This window comes from Bubalus kerabau, chromosome X, assembly GCF_029407905.1.
Source record: "Bubalus kerabau isolate K-KA32 ecotype Philippines breed swamp buffalo chromosome X, PCC_UOA_SB_1v2, whole genome shotgun sequence".
NCBI classification, from domain to species: Eukaryota; Metazoa; Chordata; class Mammalia; order Artiodactyla; family Bovidae; genus Bubalus; species Bubalus kerabau.
Window position 1 is genome coordinate 154,740,755 of NC_073647.1, and position 26,859 is coordinate 154,767,613.

The 26,859-nt window shown below is 40.8% G+C and overlaps 1 protein-coding gene across 2 annotated transcripts in view; it reads left to right on the top strand.

Moving 5' to 3' along the window:
* The window catches only part of REPS2 (RALBP1 associated Eps domain containing 2), a 238,115-nt gene that overhangs the window by 96,297 nt on the left and 114,959 nt on the right, over nt 1–26,859 (top strand). For both annotated transcript variants that reach the window (XM_055563083.1, XM_055563084.1), the window contains exons 6-8: nt 4,762–4,900; nt 16,139–16,202; nt 18,178–18,320. In XM_055563083.1, coding sequence (XP_055419058.1) covers nt 4,762–4,900; nt 16,139–16,202; nt 18,178–18,320 — 346 coding nt within the window. The remainder of the gene's footprint in view (nt 1–4,761; nt 4,901–16,138; nt 16,203–18,177; nt 18,321–26,859) is intronic.

Here is a 26,859-nt window from a genome sequence, read left to right on the forward strand (position 1 = left end):
TCACACCTTTGTTCATGAGATCATGCTTTGATTTGTGGTTATTCTATGGCATTCTTATTTCCAAAAGATTGTTATCAGGGGAGGTGTCCTCACATAGACACTGTGGGCTTGCTAGGAGTTTTTGCTCCCCCAGATGGTTTGTTGTTTGCTAAGCACCAAAAGGACTCTGTTCTACGATCATCATTGCACCCTCAGGTGAAATGGCTGGACTCTAAGGCAGCATTTATAGGAGGCCTCCAGGGTAGAATTATATGCTAAACAGAAATGTTCTATAGTTGAAAAAATACACACTCCCTTCTTAAGTTCTCCCCAACATGCCTTCTTGCAATTCATATTTTTCAACTATGTTTGATTTTAAGATACTTTAGGGGTAGATGTTGCCTTTTGGGATTTTATTAATAGTATTACTTTTTAAAATGAGTCTTTTGAAGTCTCTTTCATTATAAACAGCCTGTTTTCCCCAGAGATAACAACTTGCAGTGTGAGATATTTGGATTTCACTTGAAACAAAACCAAGGGTTTGAATGTTTTAAATATAAGCAAATCTAATTCTCCTGTGTCTAGAGAAACTGTATAATGAACCATATGTATGTGGCTTAAGCACACAGATGTGGAAGATTCTCTCTCTCTCTTATATTTTCTTGAGAACACTGCCAGAGCTCAAAATTGGCACCAAGTACCAAAGATCTCCACCCAGCCAACCAAACCACTAGAGATGGGGTGAAACTGGGGGTGCTCCTTGGGCACATGTGGAGGTGGAGCTCCTCCTGGTTCTGGCTTCTCTTCAGAGGCTCAAGGCTCACTGCTCCCCCATCTCCATTTCTCAGTGCCTCTAGTCTTTGCAAGTAGACATTCTCTCTTAGGTGACTGACTTTTCAGATCTTTGATTATTATGGTTGCCTTTTGGGTTCATTGAGGTTGGCTCAGATGGTAAAGAATCTGCCTGCAGTGCAGGAGAACCCAGGTTTGCCATCTCACCACAGGGACCAGATACAGGGAACCATCTCCTCTAAATGAACCCAAAGTGAAAATGAAGTGTTAGTCGCTCAGTTGTGTCTGACTCTTTGTAACCCGATGGACTGTAGCGCAGCAGGCTCCTCTGTCCATGGGATTCTTCAGGCAAGCATACTGGAGTGGGTAGCTATTCCCTTTTCCAGGGGATCTTCCCGACCCAGGGATCGAACCCAGTTCTCCCACATTGCAGGTACTCTTTGCCGACTGAGCCACCAGGGAATAGATCAGCTTTGTTTTGGAATATTTTGGCTTCAGGTATGTGGAATGTGATCTGCCCCTTCCATATGCCTTTACCTGTCTCTGAAATCGCTCACTTAATGGATGAGGAACTTGAGACCTCTCCATAGAGATCAGACCTTGAGACTGACAGGGATGTCTGTTGATAGATCTCAAGCTTTAAAAGATGAAATGGACTTACAGGCTTTCTTTCATTAAGCACAGCTTAGAGAAGTGTTTCTGCATCTCTTTCAATATAAGATATAACCCTGAAGTTATTAGAGCCTGTCAATAAGTGGCCCTCCACCTGGCTTTGTAGTGTCTGTGCTGTGCTTGCTAGGGGTTGTGTGTGGAATGAAGGCTTAGATGATACAACTCTTGCCCTCCAGATTGAAACCTGAATGAAGATATTTAACAACACTTTAAATGTTCAAAAACTGTATGATACTTGGGATTCACATTGTAAGATGTTCAAATCACTTGGTTTGTCAAATCAGTTAAAAACATGCAGTGAAAAGCAAAGGGAAAGAGACTGGGGTCAATGAATGTGTTTTGTGTGAGCTGGTAGAAGGGCCACACCATGTACAGGTTGCCCAGTGTTCACATGTCCTCCCTTGTTGTTGGAAGGCACTTTTGGTTTTAAGGAGTGGGAACTCTTCCTGTCAGCTTAAGTTTTCTTGAGAAGGAGAAAGGGGTTGGGGTTCTCATGGGAATCCAAAAAATGAGAGACAAAGAGTGGCCCAGTGGTCCCCAGGAATGGGAGCTCTTGGTTATTCATATTTATTCCTCTATTAACAGGCTTTGCCCTAGTTGAGTTGACTTTAGTGTCCATTTACCTTTTGGCTCCCAACAACCCCCGGACTCTTTCTAGTACTTCTGTACCTTGCAGGTTCTGCTTGTGCTTGGTTCTGGCTCTCCCATGACTTTAAGTCCCAGCTGGCCCCAGCTTGACACCGTAGCTCTGCTGTACATCTGCTCAGGGTCTGCTTTCTCTGCTGGTTTATCTTTCCACTTTTATCTATATCCCCAAGAATGAACATCTGGCCCAGCTTGTTCTCTCTAGAGAAGAGCTTTCTACACCAGAGCATCCTGTGTGCCCACCCACCCTTACTCAGACTGAGGCGGAGGAGATCAGGCATGAGGTGGGCCATGTGGTGCACGTGTGGTACCAGACCCATCTTTGTAGCAGAGCTGGGGGGCTAGGGAGCAGGCAGCACCTCTGCAGTGCCTGTGGGCCTTGCAGGTACATCAGAGAGCCCTTCAGGGCCATGGAGCTTGAGAATGGGTAGGATTTGTGCACACTGGGATCAGAGAAAGAGTGTTTTGGGGAGAAGGCACAAATCTGACCCATGAGGAGAGAGCATATGGGCTATCAGAAGCCTGCTATGTGACCAAGAAGGAGGCTGGATTATAAGGGTTGTAAAAGCAAGGTGGAGGAGGTGAATTTGTTTTATTGAGTAACAGGTCATACTGTACGCTTTTAAGCAGAGAAAATCAATCACTTACTCCTTTTTATTCCTGATTTCTACTGTCAGATTAGACTTCCCTGGTAGCTGAGCTGGTAAAGAATCCGCCTGCCATGCAGGAGACCCCGGTTCGATTCCTGGGTCAGGAAGATGCCCTGGAGAAGGGAGAGGCTACCCACTCCAGTATTCTTGGGCTTCCCTGGTGGCTCAGACAGTAAAGAATCCGCCTGCAATGTGGGAGACCTGGGTTCAATCCCTGGGTTGGGAAGATCCTTGGAGGAGGGGCATGGCAATCTACTCCAGTATTCTCGCCTGGAGAATCCCCATGGACAGAGGAGCCTGATGGGCTACAGTGCATGGGATCACAAAGAGTCGGACACGACTGAGCAACTAAGAACGAGAGACTACTGATGCCACTCAGGAGTCAGGTAATATGAGAGAGGAAATAGAGTGAACAGATGGTCATGGGATTGGGAAAAGAACAAGCGTGGGCTGATGCTAACAACGATTGGGTATGGCAGCTTTGGTTCCAGGCATGAAGGGGAGTGTGTTCTAGGGGAGTAGAAGCTTCCATGTTAGTACCAAGGAATGTAGCAGCCAACACCTAGCATGGAAATTTTGGCAGTAGATTAAAAAAACTGCATTTATCTGCTGACTCCAGGAGTTCCGTGAAGTCTATGGGCATGTCCCTTAAACTCTCTGAGCCTCAGTTTTCATCTGGGAAAATGATACTACTAACTCCTGTGGCTACTTCTCAAAAGTTTGAGGTACTCAGGTGAGATAGAGGGTGAAATACTTTGTGAGTTTCAAAACACTCTTTGAATTTAAGGCATTAACTAATGGATAATGACTTCCAGGGCATTTAAAAATGGTTTGATTTACATTTAGTGGAAACTCATCTAGTATGAAAACTTCAAAGATGGCATCTCAAGGTTATATTACAACTCAAGCTTTTATAGACTTGTTTCTTCTCTGAATGGCATTAGAGGAAGGTCAAGTGTTCCTGGGAAGAATTACTTCCAAAAATGGGGTGTATGTGTGTTGGGGAATTTGGGGCAGGGGACAGAGATGATCTACTGTTTTTTTCTGGCGCTAGTGACTAGAATACCTTCCTAATGATTAGTTCCTTGATACTGCGTTCAAGAAGCAGGCAGCTTGATGGCTCATTAGTAGTAATACTTCTCCTTTCCTAGTCTCCTTTTGTCTTAAAGGCTTACCCTCCTTGTTCCATGAAGGTGGCGTTTGCAAGAAGCACCTTAACCTCAGAGTAGACGGGAGGGATGGAACAAAGCTCTGGGCTGCTCTTTCCAGAATCACCATTTTTGCTTCTTTTCCGGTTCCCTTGCAGAGCTTGTTCTCCTGCACTACTACACTGGTTCTGTATCCTTAAATTCTCAAATTTGGCTTGCATGCCCTCTAGTGGCAGGTCAGATGCACCCCTTGTTACCCTGTTTGTTGCGGTACCATGACAGCCCATCTCTGCACTCCACTCTATTACTAAGTAGAACCCTCAGTTCACAAATGTGGAATGAGAGGTTTGGTGATTCTGACTTGCCACTCAAGTGGGACCTGGGGACATGGGACTTGATTCTGAGCATTTGATTCCCAGATTTATACACTGGGAATGCCTCAGAAAAAAAGATGGTGTAGTTATAACTGTTCTAGATTTTTTAAAAAATGACTTAAAAAGAATCTAGATTATTTTATGATCTGCTTAGCTAATTTGAAAGGGTCAAAATGTGGCGAATATTTGAAGAAAAGAATGATTGTACTTTCCCCCCTTCATCACATTGGTAAATCTTTTGTCACTTACCCGAGTGTTCAATATTTCATGCTTAGTCCTGTTAGCAATTTTGGGGACCACACACAAAAAAGTATAAAGCATCAGGTCTGCCCTTCAGAAGTTTATGTTCACATTAAACTCTAGTCATGAGGTGTTCACATTTATTCCCTTGAGAAAAAAATAAGTATAATCCTTGGTAACTTTTATTGGGATTTAATATTTCTACTTCATTTCACAAAAGACAGATTCTGTGAGCACTTGCTTATTTATTTCTTTTTAAAGTCCTTTTCAGTGGAGAGAGAACTGCAGGATAGCAGCACTAGTTACCCAGACGAACCCTGGAGGATAACGGAAGAGCAGCGCGAGTACTATGTCAACCAGTTCCGGTCCCTTCAGCCTGATCCGAGTTCCTTCATTTCAGGTAATGAAGTGTGGTGGGTGAGGACACAGGTCCCAGCTTGCTGTCTCACATAAATAACAGTGCCCATCTTGAGAAATAGTCCATTCAAAATGAGTACCAAAACCTTCTATGATTTCAGTTTGTTTTTCTCTGGGGTTGAATTTCTTTTTTTAAAAAATTTATTTTATTATTTAACTATACAATATTGTATTGGTTTTGCCATATATCAAAATGAATCTGCCACAGGTATACATGTGTTCCCCATCCTGAATCCTCCTCCCTCCTCCTTCCCCATACCATCTCTCTGAATTTCTTACCAACTATAATCCATGTAGAAAAATACTTGGCCAACGGTATTTGGAAGTTTGTGTTTCCATTTCAAAGGAGTTAAATGGGAATATGAAGCATCCTGGTCCAGATTCTGTGCCTTATTAGCTGGAGCAGTTCTGGAAATGAGTGTTACACCAAGGTGACACCTTTAATTGCTTACTCATTATGTTGGTATTAGAGCAAGGACATAGTGTAGCCTCCCAATGAGTTGCTGTCACAGTTTTCCTTATGTTATATACACCTTAGAGTTCAAGTTCATGCTCATTTTCTTTGACTCCAGTCTTTCTCTGATTTTTCTGAGAGAAAAAAATTGGAGGAAAATTGGCCAGCATTTTCATGTCCATATATTAGTTCTGTAGTATCTTCAGAAATATATATTCCTGTTGAGTTCTCATGCAAAATTCAAGCTGAGAGGAATTGATTTCGTTCCTACGTGCCTATATTTCACCTGGCTGAAGGCTAAACAAGCTGAAATAGTAGAGTCTGGAAGAAAAATTCATAAAACTTTCTTTTTATACTTCAATTGTGAAGAATGACAATATGTCATTGATAGTTGTTACCTGACACATTGCAGTGTGGACTAAAATTAATTTTCTCTCCTGACATATGGTGTGTAGTTGGAATATACCTGTATAAACACAGATATCATTGTCTGATTGGTAGTAATGGCTTTATTTGAAGGCAGAATGTTGTAGATACAACAAATTAATGTTGACAAAATGATTAAAAAAAAAAAAACCAGAAACCCAGATTTCATGTATTGACCACATGTTCATTTTATACACTGCTTAAATGAGTTTCTTCACAATATATAGAGAGATATTTAGCCAAATGAAAATAGGTACTTGTTAGGAATGTTTTTAATTTCTTTTAAACCTTTATATCTCACTGAGTTTCAAATGCAAACACAACTCTGCTGCTGCTGCTGCTAAGTCGCTTCAGTTGTGCCCGACTCTGTGCAACCCCATAGACGGCAGCCCACCAGGCTCCTCCGTCCCTGGGATTCTCCAGGCAAGAACATTGGAGTGGGTTGCCATTTCCTTCTCCAATGCATGGAAGTGAAAAGTGAAAGTGAAGTCGCTCAGTCATGTCCGACTCTTTGCGACCCCATGGACTGCAGCCTACCAGGCTCCTCCGTCCATGGGATTTTCCAGGCAAGAGTACTGGAGTGGGGTGCCATTGCCTTCTCCGAAACACAACTCTAGTGGCTAGTATAACAAACCTCTATATACTTATCACTCAGCTCTCACAATTTGGTTTTATCTATAGCCTTTCTGAGCCTTGACGGTTTTGAAGCAATTTCCAGACCATTTCATTTGAAAATATTTCAGGATGTATCTGTAAAGATAAGACCGCTATTAAAAACATAACCACAACTCATTGGCACATTAAAAAAAAAACACAAAATAACCCACAAATTGCTTAATATCAAGTCTTGCTCAGATTTCCCTGATTGTCTCGCAGCTGCGTTTTCAAAATTTTAGTTTGATCAAGGGCAGGAGAGATTCATACATTGCAATCAATTGATGACCCCTTTTATAAAACATTTTAAGTCTACATACTGTAAGATTCACCCATTTAAAGTGTCCTATTCAATGTTTTTAGTATAGTCACAATCTAGATGTAGAACTCTGGGAGATAGTGGAGGATAGAGGAGCCTGACATGCTGCAGTCAATGGGGTAGTAAAGAATCAGATATGACTTAACAACTGAAGAACAACAGATTTAGAACACTTCCCCCCAAACCACCTACTTACTAGTATTTATTTCCCATTCCTGCTTTCCCTACCACCCCTCCCTTAGGCTTAGGTTACCATTTTAAACTACTTTCTCTGTCTATAGAGTTACCAGTTCTGGGTTGTGTAATATGTATTTTTTGGTGTGTGACCTCTTTTATGTAGCATAATGTTTTTAAGGTTCATCCATGTTGTGGTATATACCAGAACTTTACTCCTTTTTATAACATTATCATTCCATTGTATGGATAGACCACATTTTATTTATCTTTTCATCATTTGATTGGCATTTGGGTTGTTTTCTCTATTTGGCTATTAGGAATCATGCTGCTCTGAACATTTGTGTACATGTTTTTGTGTAGATGTATGTTTTTGTCTCTCTTGGATATATACCTAAGAGTGGAATATCTGGCTTATATGATAACTCTACATTTAACCTTTTGAGAACCAGTCAGACTATTTTCCAAAGTGACTGCACCACTTTACATTGCCACCAGCAGTGTCTAAGGGTTCTAATTACTCCACATCCTTGCCAACACTTGTTACTATCTTTTGATTGAATCCACCTTAGTGAATGTGAAGTGATATCTCTTTGTAGATGAAGAATGACATTGACCATCTTTTTATGCTCTTATTGGCCATTTGTATATCTTCTTTGGAGAAATGCCTATTTAAATCCTTTTCTGTAATTAAAATTTTTCTTAGTTTTTGGCCATACCTTGCAGCATATGGTGTCTTTATTCCCTAGCCAGGGGACAAATCCGTGTTCCCCACTGTGGAAGCATAGACTCTTAACCACTGGACCACCAGGGAAGTCCCTCCTTTGCCATTTAAAAAAAATTGTTGAGTGATAAGAGTTCTCTATGTATTCTAGATACAAATTCTCTGGACATATGATTTGAAAATATTTTTTCCCTAGTCTGTGGCTTGTCCTTTTATTTTTCTGATGGTGTCTTGCAAAGCAAAAAAGTTTAATTTTGATGTCCAGATTATTTTTTGTTTTGTTGCTTGCACAACAATCATATCTAAAAAAAATCAGTGCTTAATTCAAGGTCATGAAAATTAAGTGTTTCTTTGCCTCTAAGCAGGAATATCGGGTGGGTCATGGTGGAGAGATTTGACAGAATGTGGTCCACTGGAGAAGGGAATGGCAAACCACTTCAGTATTCTTGCCTTGAGAACCCCATGAACAGTATGAAAAGGCAAAATGATAGGATACTGAAAGAGAAACTCCCCAGGTCAGTAGGTGCCCAATATGCTACTGGAGATCAGTGGAGAAATAACTCCAGAAAGAATGAAGGGATGGAGCCAAAGCAAAAAGAAGACCCAGCTGTGGATGTGACTGGCGATAGAAGCAAGGTCTGATGCTGTAAAGAACAATATTGCATAGGAACCTGGAATGTCAGGTCCATGAATCAAGTGGAAGTGGTCAAACAAGAGATGGCAAGAGTGAATGTCGACATTCTAGGAATCAGCGAACTGAAATGGACTGGAATGGGTGAATTTAACTCAGATGACCATTATACCTAGTACTGCGGGCAGGAATCCCTCAGAAGAAATGGAGTGGCCATCATGGTCAACAAAAGAGTCTGAAATGCAGTACTTGGATGCAATCTCAAAAACGACACAATGATCTCTGTTCATTTCCAAGGCAAACCATTCAATATCACAGTAATCCAAGTCTATGCCCCAACCAGTAACGCTGAAGAAGCTGAAGTTGAACGATTCTATAAAGACCTACAAGACCTTTTAGAACTAACACCCAAAAAAGATGTCCTTTTCATTAGGGGACTGGAATGCAAAACTAGGAAGTCAAGAAACACTTGGAGTAACAGGCAAATTTGGCCTTGGAATACGGAATGAAGCAGGTCAAAGACTAATAGAGTTTTGCCAAGAAAATGCACTGGTCATAGCAAACACCCTCTTCCAACAACACAAGAGAAGACTCTATACATGGACATCACCAGATGGTCAACACCGAAATCAGACTGATTATATTCTTTGCAGCCAAAGATGGAGAAGCTCTATACAGTCAGCAAAAACAAGACGGGGAGCTGACTGTGGCTCAGACCATGAACTCCTTATTGCCAAATTCAGACTGAAATTGGAGAAAGTAGGGAAAACCACTAGACCATTCAGGTATGACTAAATCAAATCCCTTATGATTATACAGTGGAAGTGAGAAATAGATTTAAGGGCCTAGATCTGATAGAGTGCCTGATGAACTATGGAATGAGGTTCGTGACATTGTACAGGAGATGGGGATCAAGACCATCCCCATGGAAAAGAAATGCAAAAAAGCAAAATGGCTGTCTCGGGAGGCCTTACAAATAGCTGTGAAAAGAAGAGAAGGGAAAAGCAAAGGAGAAAAGGAAAGATAAACATCTGAATGCAGAGTTCCAAAGAATAGCAAGAAGAGATAAGAAAGCCTTCCTCAGCAATCAATGCAAAGAAATAGAGGAAAACAACAGAATGGGAAAGACTAGGGATCTCTTCAAGAAAATCAGAGATACCAGAGGAACATTTCATGCAAGGATGGGCTCGATAAAGGACAGAAATGGTATGGACCTAACAGAAGCAGAAGATATTAAGAAGAGATGGCAAGAATACACAGAAGAACTGTACAAAAAAGATCTTCACGACCCAGATAATCACGATGGTGTGATCACTGACCTAGAGCCAGACATCCTGGAATGTGAAGTCAAGTGGGCCTTAGAAAGCATCACTATGAACAAAGCTAGTGGAGGTGATGGAATTCCAGTTGAGCTATTCCAAATCCTGAAAGATGATGCTGTGAAAGTGCTGCACTCAATATGTCAGCAAATTTGGAAAACTCAGCAGTGGCCACAGGACAGGAAAAGGTCAGTTTTCATTCCAATCCCGAAGAAAGGCAATGCCAAAGAATGCTCAAACTACTGCACAATTGCACTCATCTCACACGCTAGTAAAGTAATGCTCAAAATTCTCCAAGCCAGGCTTCAGCAATACATGAACCATGAACTTCCTGATGTTCAAGCTGGTTTTAGAAAAGGCAGAGGAACCAGAGATCAAATTTGCAACGTCTGCTGGATCATGGAAAAAGCAAGAGAGTTCTAGAAAAGCATCTATTTCTGCTTTATTGACTATGCCAAAGCCTTTGACTGTGTGGATCACAAGAAACTGTGGAAAATTCTGAAAGAGATGGGAATACCAGACCACCTGATCTGCCTCTTGAGAAATTTGTATGCAGGTCAGGAAGCAACAGTTAGAACTGGACATGGAACAACAGACTGGTTCCAAATAGGAAAAGGAGTTCGTCAAGGCTGTATATTGTCACCCTGTTTATTTAACTTATATGCAGAGTACATCATGAGAAACACTGGACTGGAAGAAACACAAGCTGGAATCAAGATTGCCGGGAGAAATATCAATAACCTCAGATATGCAGATGACACCACCCTTATGGCATAAAGTGAAGAGGAACTCAAAAGCCTCTTGATGAAAGTGAAAGTGGAGAGTGAAAAAGTTGGCTTAAAGCTCAACATTCAGAAAACGAAGATCATGGTATCCGGTCCCACCACTTCATGGGAAATAGATGGGGAAACAGTGGAAACAATGTCAGACTTTATTTTTCTGGGCTCCAAAATCACTACAGATGGTGACTGCAGCCATGAAATTAAAAGACGCTTACTCCTTGGAAGGAAAGTTATGACCAACCTAGATGGCATATTCAAAAGCAGAGACGTTACTTTGCCAACAAAGGTTCGTCTAGTCAAGGCTATGGTTTTTCCTGTGGTCATGTATGGATGTGAGAGTTGGACTGTGAAGAAGGCTGAGTGCCGAAGAATTGATGCTTTTGAACTGTGGTGTTGGAGAAGACTCTTGAGAGTCCCTTGGACTGCAAGGAGATCCAACCAGTCCATTCTGAAGGAGATCAGCCCTGGGATTTCTTTGGAAGGAATGATGCTAAAGCTGAAACTCCAGTACTTTGGCCACCTCATGTGAAGAGTTGACTGGAAAGACTCTGATGCTGGGAGGGATTGGGGGCAGGAGGAGAAGGAGACGACAGAGGATGAGATGGCTGGATGGCATCACTGACTTGATGGACGTGGGTCTGAGTGAACTCCGGGAGTTGGTGAGGGACAGGGAGGCCTGACGTGCTGCAATTCATGTGGTTGCAAAGAGTCGGACATGACTGAGCGACTGATCTGATCTGATCTGATATATTACAGTTTTATTATTATTATTTTTGGCTTGTGGGACCTTAGTTCCCAAAACAGAGGTTGAACCTGGGCCTCCAGCAGTGAAAGCACAGAATCTTAACCAGTGGACTGCCAGACAATTCCTTATATCATAGTTTTCTTCCTTCCTTCTTCTCTCCCTCCTTCCCTTTCTCTCTCCCTTTTTCTCTTTCTTTCATGCGATATCTTAATTCTGGGAAATGAAATGAAATGTTAGTTGCTCAGCTGTGTCCGACTCTTTGTGACCCCATGAACTGTAACCCGCCAGGCTCCTCTGTTCATGGAATTTTCCAGGCAAGAACACTGCAGTGGGTTGCTGTTCCCTCCTCCAAGGGATCTTCCCAACCCAGGGATCCAACCTGGGTCTCCTGCATCTCCTAGATTGGCAAGTGGGTTCTTTACTGTTAAACCACCTGTGAAGCTTATAATGGGTTACTGGCCTTTATTTTTTTTTAAATCTCTCTGTATATTGGATGTGTTAATATTTGGTCACTGATGGATCAATGCTGTGTGTCACTTCAGTTCAGTCACTCAGTCATGTCCAACTCTTTGCGACCCCATGGACTACAGCGTGCCAGGCTTCCCTGTCCATAACCAACTCCTGGAGCTTACTCAAACTCGTGTCCATTGAGTCAGTAATGCTGTCCACCCATCTCTGTCATCCCCTTCTCCTCCCACCTTCAATCTTTCCCAGCAGCAGGGTCTTTTCAAATGAGTCAGCTCTTCGCGTCAGGTGCCCAAAGTATTGGAGTTCCAGCTTCAGCATCAGTCCTTCCAATGAATATTCAGGACTGATTTCCCTTAGGATGGACTGGTTGGATCTCCTTGCTGTCCAAGGGACTCTCAAGAGTCTTCTCCAACACCACAGTTCAAAAGCATCAATTCTTCTGTGCTCAGCTTTCTTTATAGTCCAATTCTCACATCCATACATGACTACTGGAAAAACCGTAGCTTTGACTAGATGGACCTTTGTTGGCAAAGTAATGTCTCTGCTTTTTAATATGCTGTCTTGGTTGGTCATAGCTTTTCTTCCAAGGAGCAAGTGTCTTTTAATTTTATGGCTGCAGTCACCATCCGCAGTGATTTTGGAGCCCAAGAAAATAAAATCTGCTGCTGTTTCCATTGTTTCCTCATCTATTTGCCATGAAGTGATGGGACTGGATGCCATGATCTTAGTTTTTTAATGTTGAGTTTTAAGCTAACTTTTAAATTCTCCTCTCTCACTTTCATCAGGAGGCTCTTTGGTTCTTCTTTGCTTTCTGCCATAAGGGTGGTGTCATCTGCATATCTAAGGTTATTGATATTTCTCCTGGCAATCTTGATTACAGCTTGCGCTTCATCCAGCCTTGGATTTCGCATGATGTACTCTGCATATAAGTTATATAAGCAGGATGACAGTATACAGCCTTAACGTACTCCTTTCCCGATTTGGAACCAGTCTGTTGTTCCATGTCCAATTCTGTTGCTTCTTGACCTGCATACGGATTTCTCAGAGGCAGATTAGGTGGTCTGGTATTCCCATCTCTTGAAGAATCTTCCACAGTTTGTTGTGATCCACACAGTCAGAAGCTTTGGTATAGTCAATAAAGCAGAAGTAGATGTTTTTCTGGAACTCTCTTGCTTCTTCAATGATCCAGCAGATGTTGGCAATTTGATCTCTTGTGCCTCTGCCTTTTCTAAATCCAGCTTGAACATCTGGAAGTTCACAGTTCATGTACTGTTGAAGCCTGGAGGATTTTGAGCATTACTTTGCTGGCATGTGAGTGCAATTGTGCGGTAGTTTGAGCATTCTTTGGCATTGCCTTTCTTTGGGATTGGAATGAAAACTGACCTTTTCCAGTCCTGTGGCCACTGCTGAGTTTTCCAAATTTGTTGGCATATTGAGTGTAGCACTTTCATAGCATCATCTTTTAGGATTTGAAATAGCTCAACTGGAATTCCATCGCTTCCACTAGCTTTGTTCGTAGTGATGCTTCTTAAGGCCCACTTGCCTTCTCACTCCAGGATGTCTCACTCTAGGTGAGTGACCACACCGTCGTGGTTATCTGGGTCATGAAGATCTTTTTTGTATAGTTCTTCTGTGTATTCTTGCCACCTGTTCTTAATATCTTCTCCTTCTGTTAGGTCCTTACTGTTTCCATCCTTTATTGTGCCCATCTTTGCATGAAATGTTCCCTTGGTTTCTCTGATTTTCTTGAAGAGATCTCTAGTCTTTTCTGTTCTATTGTTTTTCTTTCTTTTTTTGCATTGATCACTGAGAAAGGCTTTCTTATCTCTCCTTTCTATTCTTTGGAACTTTGCATTCAAATGGGTATATCTTTTCTTTTATCCTTTGCCTTTAGCTTCTCTTCTTTTCTCAGCTATTTGTAAGGCCTCCTCAGACAACCATTTTGCCTTTTTGCTTTTCTTTTTCTTGGGGATGGTCTTTATCACTGCCTCCTGTCTTCAATGTCATGAACCTCCATCCATAGTTCTTCAGGCACTGTATCGGATCTAATCCCTTGAATCTATTTGTCATTTCCACTGTATAATCGTAAGGGATTTGATTTAGTCATACCTGAATGGTCTACTGGTTTTCCTTACTTTCTTCAATTTAAGTCTGAATTTGGCAATAAGGAGTTCATGATCTGAGCCACAGTCAGCTCCTGGTCTTGCTTTTGCTGACTGTGTAGAGTTTCTCCATCTTTGGCTGCAAAGAATATAATCAATCTAATTTTGCTGTTTACCATCTGGTGATGTCCATTTGTAGAGTCTTGTCTTTTGTTGTTGGAAGAGGGCACTTGCTATGACCAGTGTATTCTCTTGCCCCAGGGACAGGGAAGCCTGGTTGGGCTGCTGTCTATGGGGTCGCACAGAGTTGGACATGACTGAAGCGACTTAGCAGCAGCAGCAGCCAGGTGTCTCTTGACTTCCTACTTTTGCATTCCAGTCCCCTATAATGAAAAGGACATCTTTTTTAGGTGTTAGTTCTAAAAGGTCTTGTAGGTCTTCATAGGACCATTCAACTTCAGCTTCTTGAGCATTACTGGTTGGGGCATAGGCTTGGATTACTGTGATATTGAATTCTTTGCCTTGGAAACAAACAGATTATTCTGTTGTTTTTGAAATTGCATCCAAGTACTGCATTTTGGACTCTTTTTTTTCGACTATAAGTGCTACTCCATTTCTTCTAAGGGAAATGCTGTGTGTAGCTGTAGTTTACTGGGCTGAGAGACCCTTTTATAAGAAAAAGTCTGGATTCATGGTTTTAATATTTGAATGCCAACAGCTTTTAAGTCTCCCTTCTACCCGTTCTCTCTTATGTCAGTCTCAAATAGATAAGAAAATGACTGGAGAGAAGATGAAAAGGAGGCTGGTTTGGGGTTTCTTCATTGCTTGGGAGGAGGCTGGGGTGTGGGTTCCAGCTCCTGGTTTGAGCATCTGTCCACACCAAAGGAGGGAGCACTTGGGCTTTCTCAAGTGTCCTCTCTCTGAACTTGTTAGCTGTCAGCTTCCCTGTGGGTGGGACAACCACTACTCTTTCTACTGTGTGAAGGCCAAGCCAGGCCAGATCTCTAGCTGTGGGTTTGAGTGTATTGTGCTTTGAAGAAAGGTAATCAGTGAGGAAAAAGAAGAATGAAATGAGAGAATGCCATTATATCTATAAAATAGCTGACAAGTATGCTTTCAACACAGTTTTTTTAAACTATTTATTTATGGCTGTGCTGGGTCTTTGTTGCTCTTCGTGGGCTTTCTCTAGTTCGCAGTGAGCAGGGATTCTAATTGTGGTCGTTTCTCTTGTTGCAGAGCACAAGCTCTAGGGTGTGTGGGCTTCAGTAGTTGCAGCATGTGGACTCAGTAGTTGTGGCTCATGGACTCTAGAGCGAGCATTTAGTAGTTGTGGCACAAGGGCTTAGTTCCTCTGCAGCATGTGGAATCCTCCCAGACCAGAGATTGAACCCATGATGCGGATTCTTGCCCACTGTACCATGAGGGAATTCCCTCAAGACATTTCTGACCAATGTTTGACAAGGTGGCTATATGGATGGCCAACAGTCCTATGTCACCATTATTTCCAGGGTGCTCAGGGGGAGGAAGCTCATTCATTTATAGGGTACTTGTTTTTAATCCTTTATATATCAACGGAAAATAAGTCTGCTTTAGTGTCCATTATAATCCTTTGTTTTAAGGCCAATTAGAAGACTTATAATCACTAAGGAAAGACATTTGACTTTATCAGTTAAGAATAGCATTTAGGGCTTTAACTTGACTAATTTTTGTGTTAGAATTGTGAAACTGTTTTGAGAGCAGAAAGCATAAAAATTTCAATCTCAATAAGGATTGAGGCTAAACATTTTAAGTGCAGTTGGAGCTTGCAGCTATGTAAGATGCAGAATGGAATCATTTCCTGATTTCCATTGATATTGGTGAATTTCCAATGAATAAAAGAAGTAGTAATAGGTTCCTGGATACAATTCTTGAAGAGCCACCAAGAGATCTAAAATCTCACTGAAACACTTTCCCATGATGCCTGTCTTATCTGTAGAATGATGAGGGTAGTGGTGTTCATTTTTTTCTTTTTGCTTTGTTTCCTACCATGATTGTGTACTACTTTCACACACCCTTTCATTTAAAATGCTGGAAAGATTTTTACTTTGAAAATTTTGATATTTTTATCTTTTAAATTTTTAGTAAATTTTGCAGATTTTAAGAAAAATGAAGGAACCTGAACATAATATACTTTTCATGTGATAATAAGTATTATGTCACTACTTCTTTTGCCCTATTCTGATTTACATATTCTTTTAAAAGCTGTTTGTATGTTGCTTTTAGCCACATGATTTGTAGTTGCTTTGATGAATAATTGTTATGTTTGTGGTTGTTATATGGTAGGGATGGCTGAATGAAAAAAAATGGTAATTCATCTCTACATAAATAAAAAAGCTGCTCTAGGTAAGTAATTAATGATTTATTTAAACAATGGCTCTTGACAGGTTCTGTTGCCAAAAACTTCTTCACCAAATCAAAACTTTCCATTCCAGAACTCTCCTATATATGGTAAGTACAATTAATGCTTTGTAGTTTCATACTGTTATCCATAGCTATCCCTTAGCTCCTACTTTTGCATTTTAAAGCAATAAAGTTTTGAATTTTTTAAAAACAATGTAAGAATATGAATAGAACTTAAATTATTGTTGCTGTGAAGATTAAGTTATTATATGAAAAGCACAATGAATAGTGTCTGGAATGTATTATTCACTATTTTGATCATTTAAAAAGTAATTTCCTGATTAGTATCCTCACCTAGATGCCTTTTCAATATAAGCAGTTGTGTGAGCATATGAGAATTTCCATCTTGTGTATTTTCAGATTTTTCTACTTCAAGTGCTGCACATAACTAGAAACCCTTGAAAAGCTATTCTTTATAATATTTTATGAGGCCAGGTGAACAGAAGGTCCACAGATATTTTGGAATTAAGTTAAATTTGACTATTCTTGCTGCCTCTGAGTTTCATAAATTTGGCTTGTGTTTATCAGCTGGACCCTGGCTCAGACTTGCAGCTATGGTGCGCTCTGTACCTTGCTGCCGTGCCAGCTGCATCCCTGGCTCCAGAAGGGCTTCACAGCCTGGTCCAGATGGCTCTGTTTGCTTTTATGAAAGCATTTGGTGCCTCTATAAGCTCCTGGCTGCGTGTGGGCTGTTCTTCCTCGAGACTGAGTGGGAGGCCATGCTGCTATAAATATATAATTAAAGTATTGGAATATTTATGTAAAACTTTTAAAATGAGGATTTACAAAAAATTATAGTAGGATTTAAAATTGTTTGTCATGTTTTGTGCATCATATTGAAAAACTATTCCCTTGACACTTGTAAATGCTACTGTATCTGGGATCCTGAGCTGGCTTTTGGTTCTTCAGCAATATATTCTAACATTAAAGAAAAATGGCAAACCTTATTAGGCTTTAAAGCTTGGGAAAAAAGAAGTTATCATTTTTTAAAGAATACAGTCTGTTTCGGCAGAATTCCCAGTCTTAACATTATCGGCATGAGGGTTCCTATCTTTTTGTTGAGACATATCCACAGAAGCTTTGTGGGCTTCTCTCCACCCATCGTTTAAAAAAAAAATCCCTGGTTCCTTATCCTGGGGGGCTGGTATTTTCTGAATATTCCAAGGAGAGTTAGGTGTGAGGTTCCAAAGGAAAGTTCCAGAGCTTACCTTCCATGGTTTTTCTTTCAAGTAGAAAAAATATGCCTTCTCTATCTGCTTGTCCTAACACAGGCATATTTGTCTCTGTATGTCTAAGAGACTGGTTGAGCTTATGGGGTCTTAGTTGTTTTGGCAAATAGGTCTCTGCTTTTCAGTGGAAAACAATGACTGAAGTAAAGAAAAGCCTTTTCAAGCCTCTCCCTTTCTTACTTTCATCTCATCTGGTTCCAGCCTTCCCTAGTTGCTATTTTTATCTGAAAACATATTTCAACAAGTATTTACTGAGCTTATTTGTATTTTTCCAGGAGAGAATTTTCAAGCAAATTTTTGATACAACATTTGTGTGACTTGAAAAGTTCAAAGTTTTTCCTTAAAGCTGAAAAATGAAGTGCTTGTATCTGAGTTTGGGTAATTGAGTAATGGCCAGGACACTGGTGAAAGGGCAGGGCCAGCCCTTCCTCCAACTATTTCAGGTGCCAGCCTTGGGCACTTCACACCAGGCATTTATTGAATGAGTGTCAACTAACTGTGAAATTGTGGGCATCCTGTTCCTTTTTATCCCATAGTTTTTTGATTGTGCATTCTCTTAGAAAAACAGATCTACTGGAGAACTTGAAGACTTTAAATTTTTATTTATAAAGTGCTACTCATGCTAGTGGTATTGATTTTTCTTCCTCTGTGTGGCCTCCTGAGATTTTATATGAGTTTGGGGGATCCTGCAGGGCCACCACCAGGGAGCCTAGGAGTTGTGTTTGCATGTTTGAGGCTGAGCAACTTTCCCTCTGAGCCCCATGTTAGGCGCTCATGATATCTGCTATATTTAGGGAACTGAGTGATGCCGACTGCGATGGAGCCCTGACCCTGCCAGAGTTCTGTGCTGCATTTCATCTCATTGTGGCCCGAAAGAACGGCTACCCGCTGCCTGAGGGCCTGCCTCCAACTCTGCAGCCAGAGTACCTGCAAGCAGGTAAGGCCTGGTCATAAATCCCAGACCTTAGGTGTTTCCCATCCTGACCTTATAAGAAACTTTTGTTTTTTAAGATGATGTCCACATACTTTGAGGAGTTCTTTGTGTCTATAGTTACTGTCTTTAACTGGTATTAGACTCACAACTTATCATGTGAGTCATAGGGATGATCTGGGTAAGTGTGAGTACTGTCTGGATGGATTTAAACCAAGGTTACTTCAGTTCAGTTCAGTCGCTCAGTCATGTCCAACTCTTTGCGACCCCATGAGCTGCAGCATGCCAGGCCTCCCTGTCCAACACCAACTCCCGGAGCCCACCCAAACTCATATCCATTGAGTCGGTGATGCTATCCAACCATCTCATCCTCTGTTGTCCCCTTCTCTTCCTACCCTCAATCTTTGCCAGCATCAGAGTTTTTTCAAATGAGTCAGCTCTTTGCATCTTTCATAAAAATTGTGGACCAGGTAACTCCTGAACCCCCAGCTGATAAAAGCATGAAGAGGAAGATCTTCCTTTAGAGCCAGTGCTGACTTGGCATCTTCAGGCCAATTCTGGTGTCCCCAAGTGACCTTAGGTAATGGAATGGACTAGGATTCTTGAACCTAATGAAAAAGTTTAAAATGTATGAAAGGCTGTAATCTTAAAGGTACACTTAATTTTTTTCATATGTATCCACCCATATAACTGCAATCAGATGAAAGATACAGAACATTCTAGCATGCCAGAAAGTTGGAATAGAACTCTCTTTGTCTTTTTCATTAATTAACAGCAATCCCCAATTCTCTGGAGAGGAAAGAGTTACGGTGAGTCCAACATTTGTATTAACTTCTTTGGAAGATTGAAAAAATTAGTAGTGTCTTTTGACCATTCAAAGCAGTGGGCTGATTTCTGATGTGAATTCTATTACTCACAGAAGTATAGCTTCCTTTGAAAGAAACAGCTGTCCAGAAACAGCTGGTAGTTAAAGTAGCAATTTTCACTTTTTAGGGAGGATCTCTAAAACATGATAGCTTAGTCATTGATGATTATTGGCAAGAGGGAACCAGTGTCTAAAGAAAATGTGATTAGTCATTAATAGAGCATAAATTTTGTGGTTAGATTATCTTGTCTTGTCCCTTCCTCATAAAGGCATGAGATTCAAAGTGACCAGTTACTTATCTAAGTCAGTCTTGAGATCACTGACTCTTAAATATTAATAAAAAGTCTGTCATTCTGTGGTAGGTACTAATGGGTGGAGGCTCAACCAAAGGGAAGAGTGTCTGGTGCCAGGGACAGGTAGAAAAATTGGAGGAAGCATGACCCATAGGATCATGACCAGAGGTCCTCAGAAAATGTATGAAGGGGAGGGTTCACAGAGCAAATGCAACTACATATTTCAGAACTTGGACTTTGCTTATAGCAGCTGCTTTCTGACACCAGTGGACTGTAACTCCAGCCTGCTCCCTTTCCTTACAGGCTTGTGGAGACTGTCAGGAGTCCCTAAGAACTAGTTTGCAAGTGAGCAGCATTGATACACTGCTTATTTCCTCTTCAGTGTCTCTCTCTATGTCTCTTTCTCTGTCTCACTCTCCCCTCTATCATTCCATTTTGGGTTTTTTTTCTTTATTTTAATTGGAGGCTAATTACTTTACAATATTGTGGTGGTTTTTGCCATACATTCACATGAATCAGCCATGGGTGTACATGTGTTCCCCATCCTGATCCTCCCTCCCCATCCCATCCCTCAGGGTCATCCCAGTGCACCAGCCCTGAGCACCCTCTCTCATGAATTGAACCTGGACTAGCGATCTATTTCACATATGATAATATACATATTTCAATGCTATTCTCTCAAATCATCCCACCCTCGCCTTCTCCCACAGAGTCCAAAAGTCTGTTCTTTACATCTGTGTCTCTTTTGCTGTCTCGCATATACGGTCATTGTTACCATCTTTCTAAATTCCATATATCTGTGTTAATACACTGTATTGGTGTTTTTCTATCTGACTTACTTTGCTCTGTATAATAGGCTCCAGTTTCATCCACCTCATTAGAACTGATTCAAATGCATTCTTTTTAATAGCTGAGTAATATTCCACTGTGAATATGTACCACAGCTTTCTTATCCATTCGTCTGCCGCTGGACATCTAGGTTGCTTCCATGTCCTGCCTATTGTAAACAGTGCTGTGATGAACATTGGAGTACACGTGTCGCTTTCAATTCTGGTTTCCACACTGTTCTCCATAGTGGCTGTTCTAGTCTGCATTCCCACCAACAGTGTAAAAGGGTTCCTCATTCTCCGCACCGTCTCCAGCATTTATTGTTTGTAGACTTTTTGATAGCAGCCATTCTGACCGGCGTGAGATGGTACCTCATTGTGGTTTTGATTTGCATTTCTCTGATAATGAGTGATGTTGAGCATCTTTTCATGTGTTTGTTAGCCACCTGTATGGCTTCTTTGGAGAAATGTCTGTTTAGTTCTTTGGCCCATTTTTTGATTGTGTCATTTATTTTTCTGGAATTGAGCTGCAGGAGTTGCGTGTATATTTTTGAGATTAATTTTTTGTCCATTGCTTCATTTGCTATTACTTTCTCCCATTCTGAAGGCTGTCTTTTCTCCTTGCTTATAGTTTCCTTTGTTGTGCAAAAGCTTTTAAGTTTAATTAGGTCCCATTTGTTTATTTTTGTTTTTATTTCTGTTAGTCTGGGAGGTGGGTCATAGAGGATACTGCTATGATTTATGTTGGAGAGTGTTTTGTCTATGTTTTCCTCTAGGAGTTTTATAGTTTCTGGTCTTACATTTAGATCTTTAATCCATTTTGAGTTTATTTTTGTGTATGGTGTTAGAAAGTGTTCTAGTTTCATTCTTTTACAAGTGGTTGACCAGTTTTCCCAGTACCACTTGTTAAATAGATTGTCTTTTCTCCATTATATATTCTTGCCTCCTTTGTCAAAAATAAGGTATCCATAGGTGTGTGGATTTATCTCTGGGCTTTCTATTTTGTTCCATTGATCTACATTTCTGTCTTTGTGCCAGTACCATACTGTCTTTGTAGCTATACTACAAAGCATCACTGACTGATGCTTTGTAGTATAGCCTGAAGTTGGGCAGGTTGATTCCTCCAGTTCTATTCTTCTTTCTCAAGATTGATTTGGCTATTCGAGGTTTTTTGTATTTCCATACAAATTGTGAAATTATTTGTTCTAGTTCTCTGAAAAAAACTGTTGGTAGCTTGATAGGGACTGCATTGAATCTATAGATTGCTTTGGGTAGTATACTCATTTTCACTATATTGATTCTTCTGATCCATGAACATGGTATATTTCTCCATCTATTTGTGTCATCTTTGATTTCTTTCATCAGTGTTTTATAGTTTTCTATGTATAGGTCTTTTGTTTCTTTAGGTAGATTTATTCCTAAGTATTTTATTCTTTTCATTGCAATGGTGAATGGAATTGTTTCCTTAATTTCTCTTTCTGTTTTCTCTTGTTGGTATATAGGAATGCAAGGGATTTCTGTGTGTTAATTTTTTATCCTGCAACTTTATATATTCATTGATCAGCTCTAGTAATTTTCTGGTGGAGTCTTTAGAGTTTTCTATGTAGAGGATCATGTCATCTGCAAACAGTGAGAGTTTAACTTCTTCTTTTCCAATCCTTTTATTTCTTTTGCTTCTCTGATTGCTGTGGCTAAAACTTCCAAAACTGTGTTGAATAGTAGTAGTGAGAGGGGGCACCCTTGTCTTGTTCCTGATTTTAGGGGAAATGCTTTCAATTTTTCACCATTCGGTATAATGTTTGCTGTGGGTTTGTCATATATTGCTTTTATTATGTTGAGGTATGTTCCTTCTATGCCTGCTTTCTGGAGGGTTTTTTTTTAAATCATAAATGGATGTTGAATTTTGTCAAAGGCTTTCTCTGCATCTATTGAGGTAATCATATGGCTTTTATTTTTCAGTTTGTTAATGTGTATCACATTGATTGATTTGCAAATATTGAAGAATCCTTGCATCCCTGGGATAAAGCCCACTTGGTCATGATGTATGATCTTTTTAATATGTTGTTGGATTCTGTTTGCTAGAATTTTGTTAAGGATTTTTGCATCTATGTTCATCAGTGATACTGGCCTGTAGTTTTCTTTTTTTGTGGCACCTTTGTCTGGTTTTTATAAAGAAAGCTGAGTGTCGAAGAATTGATGCTTTTGAACTGTGGTGTTGGAGAAGACTCTTGAGAGTCCCTTGTACTGCAAGGAAATCCAACCAGTCCATCCTAAAGAAGATCAGTCCTGGGTGTTCATTGGAAGGACTGATGTTGAGGCTGAAACTCCAATACTTTGGCCGCCTGATGTGAAGAGCTGATTCATTGGAAAAGACCCTGATGCTGGGAAAGATTGAGGGCAGGAGGAGAAGGGTTTGACAGAGGATGATATGGTTGGATGGCATCATCGACTTGATGGACATGGGTTTGGGTAGACTCCGGGAGTTGGTGATAGACAGGGAGGCCTGGCATACTGTGGTTCATAGGGTCACAAAGAGTAGGATACGACTGAGTGACTGAACTGAACTGAACTGTCTGGTTTTGTTATTAGGGTTATGGTGGTCTCATAGAATGAGTTTGAAAGTTTGCCTTCCTCTGCAGTTTTCTGGAAGAGTTTGTGTAGGATAGGTGTTAGCTCTTCTCTAAATTTTTGGTAGAATTCAGCTGTGAAGCCATCTGGTCCTGGGCTTTTGTTTTTTGGAAGATTTCTGATTACAGTTTCGATTTCTGTGCTTGTGATAGATCTGTTAAGATTTTCTATTTCTTCCTGGTTCAGTTTTGGAAAGTTACACTTTTCTAAGAATTTGTCCATTTCTTCCAAGTTGTCCATTTTATTGGCATATAGTTGTTGATAGTAGTCTCTTATGATCCTTTGTATTTCTGTGTTGTCTGTTGTGATTTTTCCATTTTCATTTCTAATTTTGTTCATTTGATTCTTCTCCCTTGTTTTCTTGATGAGTCTGGGTAATGGTTTGTTTATTTGTCTTCTCAAAGAACCAGCTTTTAGCTTTGTTGATTTTGGCTATGGTCTCCTTGTTTCTTTTGCATTTATTTCTGCCCTAATTTTTATGATTTCTTTCCTTCTACTAACCCTGGGGTGCTTCATTTCTTCTTTTTCTAGTTGCGTTAGGTGTAAAGTTAGGTAATTTATTTGATTTCTCTCCTGTTTCTTGAGGTAGGCTTGTATTGCTATGAACCTTGCCCTTAGCACTGCTTTTACTGAATCCCATAGGTTTTGGGTTGTTGTGTTTTCATTTTCATTCATTTGTACGCATATTTTGATTTCTTTTTTGATTTCTTCTGTGATTTGTTGGTTATTCAGAAATGTGTTGTTTAGCCTCCATATGTTTATATTTTTAATAGTTTTTTTTCCTGTAGTTGACATCTAATCTTACCGCATTGTGATCAGAAAAGATGCTTGAGATGATTTCAGTTCTTTTGAATTTACCAAGGCTAGATTTATGGTCCAGGATGTGATTTGTCCTGGAGAAGGTTCCGTGTGCACTTGAGAAAAAGGTGAAATTCATTGTTTTGGGGTGAAATGTCCTGTAGATATCAATCAGGTCTAACTGGTTCATTGTATCATTTAAAGTTTGTGTTTCCTTGCTAATTTTCTGTTTAGTTGATCTATCCATAGGTGTGAGTGGGGTATTAAAATCTCCCACTATTATTGTGTTACTGTTAATTTCCCCTTTCATGCTTGTTAGCATTTGCCTTACATACTGCGGTGCTCCTATGTTGGGTGTATATATATTTATAATTGTTATATCTTCTTCTTGGTTTGATCCTTTGATCATTATGTAGTGTCCTTCTTTGTCTCTTTTCATGGCCTTTATATCAAAATCTATTTTATTTGATATGAGTATTGCTACTTCTGCTTTCTTTTGGTCTCCATTTGCATGAAATATCTTTTTCCAGCCCTTCACTTTCAGTCTGTACGTGTCCCTAAGTTTGAGGTGGGTCTCTTGTAGACAGCATATATAGGGGTCTTGTTTTTGTATCCATTCAGCCAGTCTTTGTCTTTTGGTTGGAGCATTCAACCCATTTACATTTAAGGTAATTATTGATGAATATGATCCCATTGCCATTTACTTTGTTGTTTTGGGTTCGAGTTTATAAACCTTTTCTGTGTTTCCTATCTAGAGAAGATCCTTTAGCATTTGTTGAAGAGTTGGTTTGGTGGTGCTGAATTCTCTGAGCTTTTGCTTGTCTGTAAAGCTTTTGATTTCTCCTTGATATTTGAATGAGATCCTTGCTGGGTACAGTAATCTGAGTTGTAGGTTTTTCTCTCTCATCACTTTAAGTATGTCCTACCATTCCCTTCTGGCTTGAAGAGTTTCTGTTGAAAGATCAGCTGTTATCCTTATGGGGATACCCTTGTGAGTTATTTGTTGTTTTTCCATTGCTGCTTTTAATATTTGTTCTTTGTGTTTGATCTTCATTAATTTGATTAATATGTGTCTTGAGGTGTTTTGCCTTGGGTTTATCCTGTTTGGGACTCTCTGGGTTTCTTGGACTTGGGTGGCTATTTCCTTCCCCATTTTAGGGAAGTTTTCAACTATTATCTCCTCAAGTATTTTTTCATGGCCTTTCTTTTTGTCTTCTTCTTGATAGAAGAAGGAGGAGGGAGATAGAGGTGACCAGGAGGAGAAGAGGTTGAATCAAAAGGGGAGAGAGCAGTCTAGCCAGTAATCAATGCCCTGTTTGTGTTCCACAGTCTGGAACACTCAGAGAGGTTCACGGAGTTCCACAGAGAAGAGAAGAGGGAGGAAGGAGATAGAGGTGACCAGAAGGAGATAGAGGTGGCCAGGAGGAGAGGAGGGGGAGTCAAAAGGAGAGAGACCAATCTAGCCTGTGATCAGTTCCCTAAGTGTTCTCCACAGCCCAGACTACCCAAAGAGATTCACAGAGTTGGGTAGAGAAGAGAAGAGGGAGGGAGGAGATAGAGGTGACCTGGGGGAGAAAAAGGAGAGTCAAAAGGGAAGAGAGCAATCAAGCCAGTAATCACACTCCTGAGTAAAAATGGGTACTGAAGATTGGATTCATAAAGGTACAGAATTGATAACAAATACCAAAAAGCAAAGATTAAAAATCTAGAGTAGAGGATAGACTCTCAAAAATACAGTATTAAAAAAAATTGCAAAAGTTATAAAAAATATTAAATTTGCTTTAAAATAGTCTTTTTTTTGCAAGGTAATAGGTTTTAAAAATGAAAATAAAAGGAATAATAAAGAACTTAAAACTAAAAAAATTTCAAAAATTAAAAATGATAATAGTAAAATATATCTAAGAATTTCTCTGGAGCTGTTGAGGGCAGTGTGGGGTCAGTTCAGTTTCACATAGTTCCTTGTTCCAGCTTATACTTCTTCTCAAGGTCTATAGATCCCTTCCAATGTAGCCAATGCTAACTACAGGGTTTTAATCTGTTGCACCTGTCACTTACAAAGTGGTTCCCTCTTCTTTGTTTATTTTGTCTTCCTCTGTTTGCAAGTCTCTTCAGTATCTCACTTCTGCCCTGACACAAGGGGGCAAAGGTGGTCATTTATTTAGGCTCACTTGTTCAGTTGTGCTGTGGGGAGGGAGGAACACTGCAAGCAAATATCACTGGCATGTGTGGGGAGTACTCACAGTGTCTGGGCCACACTGGGTTTGCCCCTGCTCTCGGCATGTGTGCTTTCCTGGTCTACACTACTGAGGCTCCAGGTTGCTCTGCAGGCGAACTATCTAAGGCGGGCCCTGGGTTGTGTGCACTTCCCAGGTCTAAGCCGCTCAGGTTCAGGTTCTTGGGTACTCCACAAAAGCACAGACTGGTTGGGCCTGCATTTTGTGCCCTTCCCAGGTCTGAGCAGCTCAGGCAACCAGGTGCTTGGCGAGTGTACTCTCCTCAGGTGGGGCGGTGCATCTTATCACCTCCATGGTCCTGGCCGCTCAGTTTCCCAGTGCTCAGTGGGAGCACTGTCTCAGGTGTGCCGTGTGTCTCCTCTGGGGAGCTGATCTCTGGCTGCGACCCTCCTGGTGGATGTCAACCGTCCAGGATCCCAGGTAGACTTGGTGAGCAACTGGGAGCCTGCTCGCAGTTTGATAGAGGATGCTGTCTCTGGGGCCGAATTTGCCCCTTTCCTTCCGGCTCTGGCTGGCACCTGCCTGCCTCCCTGCCTCTGGCGGGGATGGGCCAGTCCACTGCCGGCTAGCTCTCCTCTGGTATTTGCTCAGTTCTTTGTTTTGTGAGTGGCCCGGCAGTGCCTTAGGTTAGAGCTTTTTGTGGGAAAGTTCTCTCTCTCTCTTTCCTCTTTTTTTTTTCTTCTCTCTCTCTGGCTATCCCACAGTTTGGGTTGCTATCTCATGTTAGCTCCCTCAGATTGCCCTCAGGGCATTCAGGCCAAATCCTTACCCTAAGCACTGCAGCCCATGCCTACCTGTTCAGCCCCCGCTTGCTGGTGGCAGACGCAAGCATCTGGGCTACTTCTCCACTGGAACTTGCAGTTAGGCGCTTAATCTGTGGGTTTTATTTATTTTTTCCTC